The sequence below is a fragment of the Gossypium hirsutum genome, chromosome A03 (assembly GCF_007990345.1).
Source record: "Gossypium hirsutum isolate 1008001.06 chromosome A03, Gossypium_hirsutum_v2.1, whole genome shotgun sequence".
Classification (NCBI taxonomy): domain Eukaryota; kingdom Viridiplantae; phylum Streptophyta; class Magnoliopsida; order Malvales; family Malvaceae; genus Gossypium; species Gossypium hirsutum.
In genome coordinates, this window is record NC_053426.1 from 110866082 (window position 1) to 110872253 (window position 6172).

At 33.4% G+C, this 6172-nt stretch overlaps 1 protein-coding gene across 1 annotated transcript; it reads right to left on the reverse strand.

The window, feature by feature from the left end:
- Positions 1-521: 521 nt before the first annotated feature.
- On the reverse strand, positions 522-2213 carry LOC107935003 (gallate 1-beta-glucosyltransferase). Its single transcript, XM_016867533.2, has one exon. The coding sequence runs from the start codon at positions 2161-2163 to the stop codon at positions 742-744; it is 1422 nt and encodes a 473-aa protein (XP_016723022.1). The 5' UTR covers positions 2164-2213; the 3' UTR covers positions 522-741.
- Positions 2214-6172: the final 3959 nt, after the last annotated feature.

Genomic DNA, 6172 nt, shown 5'->3' on the forward strand with positions numbered 1-6172 from the left:
TTAACTTTTTCTAAAAAAATAAGTCATTTTCCAGAAACTATTTTCCAAAAATCATTTTCAGTGAAACAAACGGAGCCTTAATAGCTCTTTTGAAAGAATTTAATAACAGTTATAATTTTCGTACATTTGAAATTTAGTTTTTATATTTTTAAATTTTAGAATTTAATTTAACTTTTAATACTATTAAAACTATTTTGTTAAATTCAAGTTCATTACATTATTTTTTTTAATAATATTATTATCAAGTATTTTTTATTTAAAAATGACATACCAACACATTTAACAACGTTAATAATTAGACTTCAGTAAAACATTCTTTGTTTATTTTTTATAATGTGAAACCTCTAATTTTTACATGCCATAGATAGTTTATAATTATTCATAGATGTTATAAATTTTTATACAAATGTGTTTCAAAATGTAATTTTTATACGTATGCATACTGATTTTTAGTTATTTATTTTTTAATTTAATTTTTTTAGTTTAGCTTGTTACGTAACATCTCACGAAATTAGTATAACGTTCCAAAAACATATCTTTTAAAGGAAGTACAAGTTCAAACTTTAAATATAATATTATTCACGAATTCTAAATTAAGCTTTTTCATGTTGTGGCCCATTAGACTTTCAATGCCCAAACTCTTCAAGTTCGGCTAAAGTAACTAGCGGCCCGGTAGATGCTCCTGCATTAGGTACTTAGTCACAAAATTCATAGCATCAGCATCAATGTCGTCAAGGTGATTCATTGTTGTGCTCTGCATCTGTTTTTCACCTCATCAATGAAAGTTTGCATGTTCCTGTCAGAGGAACCGCCGTCTGCGACTGCTGCCTCCGCCGCTAGTTTCCACTTCAAAGCGTTGCTCTTCAAATCCTTTGCCTTCAGCCCTAACGTTGCTTCCACAAAGCATTTTGCCACCTCCTCTTTTGGAGTTATCCTTTTTTTGCCCTTTCCGCGGCCCATTCTCAAGCCGGTTTTGAACACATCGACCAAGTAAACAGCATTTGTCACTTGATCGCCCCATTGAGGGAACGCAATGATGGGCACACCACATGAAAGCGCCTCCAACGCCGAGTTCCAACCGCAATGCGACACGAAGCAGGAAACTGAAGGGTGGGTCAGCACTTTCACTTGCGGACTCCATAGCAAGATCTTGCCATTGTCACCCGCTTTCTCCAAAAACCCTTCAGGCAAAGTGTGGAATGGAAGGCCAAACTCCTTTGCTGGTGGTTTCATTACCCACAAGAATGAGATACCAGTGGCTAACAGCGCCTTAGCTATTTCATCCACTTGTTCTTGTTTCAAGTAAACGACGGTACCAAACGAGATGTATATCACTGAGGAGGCCGGTTTGGAGTTGAGCCACTCGATGCAGTCGTCGGGTTTCATCATGTCACAACGGATCGTGCTGTTTGGTATTTCCGGATATTTGAACAATGGACCAACAGTCTTTATAAGGCAAAATTTGGACATGTATTCAACTATTTCAGGTTCTAGTTCCTGGAAAGTGTCCATTAATACACAAAATGGCTTATCAAGTTTCTTAAATTGACCAAGAATGGCCGTCCTCAAGAAAGCAAAAGGAGTTGAAGGGCGCAAATAGCTAGGAACTTCATCGTGCTTGAGAAGTGGCATAGACGGCAACTGAACATCAATGTCAGGATCAGTTTCAGTAGGAAACGGCACTAACCCAAGATTGTAATGGTAATAGGCGGCGAAACACGCGCAAGACTGCACCCAAAGCATTGCAGAAGGGATGCCGAGACTTTCAGCAACATCAGATGCCCAAGGAATGTAAGGGTTGTTGATTAAGCAAGAAACGGGACGGTTTTGCTCGGCGTATCTCTTGATCATAGCTGAAATCGCTAGTTTGCCTGCGAGCTCCAGTTGGTGCATGTATTGGTCGAGGTGTGCGCGTCTCGGGTCGTCGTCGTCCCAACCATCCTGGAATGATTCAAATCGGAGAAAGCCATCGCCCACAGGGATAAGCTGGTCGTCAGTGATGTTGTTGGCTTTAGCCATCTGTTTGCTGAAGACTTTGGGGGTAGATAGTGTGATAAGCAAACCCTTGGAGGCAAGGCGCTTGCCGAGTCTTAGTAGAGGGTTTACATGGCCTTGGGCTGGAAATGAAACAAGAAACGCATGAAGCAGAGGTTCAGTACTCATTCTACGCTTAAAAGAAGAGAAAGATGCGAATTATCTATTGAGCAATGTATGATGAGTGAAATGGGAGTGTGTATATATATACACACACATAATGATTTATTTCAAGATGTAATAAAAATTTATATATATATTTTTGTAATTTTTACATTTTCTAATTTTTTTTATAAATTTTACAATAATTTTCAAATTTCTAATATTTTTATAACTTCTTATAGTTCATTTAATAAATTTTTTTTTTATTTTTTACCATTTTAAAAAAAATTCTAGCATATTTTAAATTTTTTTAAACAATTATATTTATTTATTTGGATCTCCACTCATAGGAATGGAGTACATTTTATGATCAATCGTTTGCCTTTTCGGAGAGCACTTGCAACTAGAACATTAATTACTATTGTTGGTTATGATACCCTAACAATGACAATATTTAACGTCCAAAGGACTAAACCAAAAACTTTTGATAAAGTTAAAGATTGAACTGAGAATATTTAATAATGTTAGGGATTGAAATAAGCCAATTTAGGGGACAAATAGACATGTCCATAGGTTGGGCCCCTCGGCCGGGCTCGAAGGTCAACTCAAAAAGTGAGAGAGTTTGGGTAAAAATATATGCCCAAAAAATAGGCTTGAGCAAAAAAAAAGGCTCATTTAAAAAATGGGTCAGGCCTTGAGTAAGGCTTTTTAATTTGTCCCTGAGCTTGGCCTGGTCTGGCCCGAATATGCAAAAATATATATATTATTTCTTTTTACTGTTTTGTTGCTATTTTCTTATTGTTTTTTTTCTCACTATTTTGTTACCATTTTACTATTATGTTAGCTACTATTTTGTTATTATTTTGTTATAACTATTGTTTTATTGTTAATTTTGTTAATATTTTAGAGACATTTGTTTGTTAAGTTGCGCTTATCTTAGTGTTATTTAAGTATATATATTTTTTAATTTATTTTCAATTTATTAGGAAACATTTATTTTAATATTTTTAATATTTTGATGTATTATATTTTTTAAAAAATTATATAAAAAAATAAATACGGGTGCCCCGAGCCCTGAATTTAACATTTTTATCTAGGCTGGGCTTAAACAAAATTTTAGACCCATTTTTAAGCCGGACCCAAACCTAGAAAACGAGCCTAAAATTTTTCATTGGGCTCGATCCATGAATACCTCTATGACAAAGGAAGAAAAGATGTATACGTCAAAAACTACAGGTTGCATTAAACTTCTCTTAATATGAGATTAATGTACTTACCTACTTTTAAAGCCACAGAATGGAAAAGAGAGAAAATTGGCATTTTCAACTTCACTTATTAACGAAGAGACGTAGGGATATGACTGGGTGAAAACCATTTTTTTCTCCCAAAGGATACATAGTTGATGTTTCTGGATACCATGCGTATGTGTGTTCCATTCTTCAGGTGGGATAAAATGACAAATATAAGCTCAATTATCAACTTCAATCAGCTTCTTAAGACATATTTATGTATCTGTTATGTTACGTATGTATGATAATAGATTCTTAAGGTTTCTCTACGTAAGATGCGAGCATATTGGAGTATATTACAAATTAGGCCATTGAGACAGCGATGTGGTTAAGTAATTTCAATAAAGTTTTGGTGATCGAGCTGCTTAAATCATCGATTCATCAATTTAATTAGTAATAAAATTAATGGATTACGATAATTACATAATTCAAAGATTAAGGTACGTGGATAGTATGAATTATGATCTAAATTGCTTATCAAGTGAATAAATACATTTAAATTTAAATTCGCTTAAGCGCATAATATCCTTTACTTTAAACTTAAGTTTGTTTACTTTAGTCATATATATATTTAGTGGTGGAGCCACTATGAGACCCAGGGGTCATGACCCCTCAAGGTCTAAGAATTTTCAATTTTTCCTTTATGGCCCTCCTAAATATTAAAGTAGGTCCCTTCAATATTTTTATACTATTAAAATAATATTAAAAAATTATAAGTAAAATGTTCAAATCATCTAAAATTGCAGAATCTATCCATAATTTTTTTATTTTTGTCAAGTATTAACAGAGACACAGATGTTAAAGATATATTAAGGACTATAAAATCTCATAATTTTCGATAGTGTGTTTCATATTATACAAAGATGAAACTTTTTAACTAAACTCTCAGGTTTGATGTTGTTTTTTTCTTTTTATTAAACAAATTTTCACTTAAAATGATGTGTTTCATGTTATACAATTATAGGTACTTTGGGTGTTTTAAGTAAACACTCAAATCACCTAAAGTCTTCATTATAGGAGTTGGTTTTCTACATGCATGTGGGCAGCCTTTTGGTGTAGTCTGTTTTTTGTAAGTTTTCATATTATTTTGGTGTTATATATGTAACACCCCTTACCCGTATCCAACACCGGAATAGGGTACGAGGCATTACCAAAACACATACACTTGTAAACGTATTTAACCGAGTTATAAAATTTCATCAAAATTAAAACTTTCAAAAATAATTAACATGTTTCTATAACTTTTCACAATATATCCTCAAAATATTATAATCATAATAATTAGGGCCTGCGAGACCCGATACATACTCATGCAATTTAATGCTTCATTTCCATTTCATTCAATTCGCAATTTCTCATGCTCATAATTTAAATCATATCACTAGAAATTTCCATTTAATTCACGTACAATTCAATGACATCAAATTCAAAACTAATACGTATTTACCATTTAACTCAATGTTTATTGATTATACCATTCAATAACACATTTATGAAATTCTCAATTTAGCAATGAAAATATCACTTTAGTTTGAATAACAACATCGTCCTGATATAAATACACTACCACTTATCCATTTACTTTAATTCTTTTGGCCCCATTTGTCACTTACCATCCTTAATCAAATTAGGGAACGGTCACGGAAAATTGAGTACTTCACTTTCACTTTGCCATAGTATAACTATGGTCTTACGTATGATCACTTATCACTTGTCCCTTGATCAGATAAGTGTAGCCACTTATCACTTTGTTTCTTGATCAGATAAGTGTAGCCACTTATCACTTTGTTTCTTGATCAGATAAGTGTAGCCACTTATCACTTTGTCTCTTGATCAGATAAGTGTAGCTAAAGCTATCACTTATCACTTTGTCTCTTGATCAGATAAGTATAGCCGAAGCTATCACTTATCACTTTTCACTTGTCACTTGATCAGATAAGTGTAGCCGAAGCTATCACTTATCACTTTCCACTTGTCACTTGATCAGATAAGTGTAGCTGAAGCTATCACTTATCACTTTGTCACTTGATCAGATAAGTATAGCCGAAGCTATAACTTATCACTTTATCACTTGATCAGATAAGTATAGCCGAAGCTATTACTTATCACTTTCCACTTGTCACTTGATCAGATAAGTGTAGCTAAAGCTACCACTTATCACTTTATCACTTGATCAGAAGTACTCAAATCCGGCGTTCCGCTCAATTTGATCATTTATTCATATATCAAGCTTACCAACATGTGTTAATTCATAAACCATTCATGGTATTATTTCATGCCAAATCATATACTGAATATACCATACACACATACTATGAAACTTTATTTTCACACATGAGCTTAAACCATGACCAATAATGCACAAAAATAAGCATCATTCATATTTCATCGTTTATGAGTTATAATCAAACATATGACCATTTATACACGAATCATTCATATATTTCCCAATTTTCCTCCTCCTCCTCTCCATTCCACATCCTTAATGTGTATAACACACTTAAACAACATTAACCATAATTTCAATATTCACTAACATGTATATTCAAAGCTGTTTATCCGAGTCAGAGTCACTAAATTATTTTTATCCGGAGCTACAGAGCTCTAAATTAAGATCCGTTAATTTTCCCTGAAACTAGACTCACATATCTTCATACCATAAAATTTTCATAATTTTTGGTTCAGCCAAATAGTACAGTTTATTCTTTAAAGTTTCCCCTGTTTCGCTGTCTGACAGTTCCGACCAC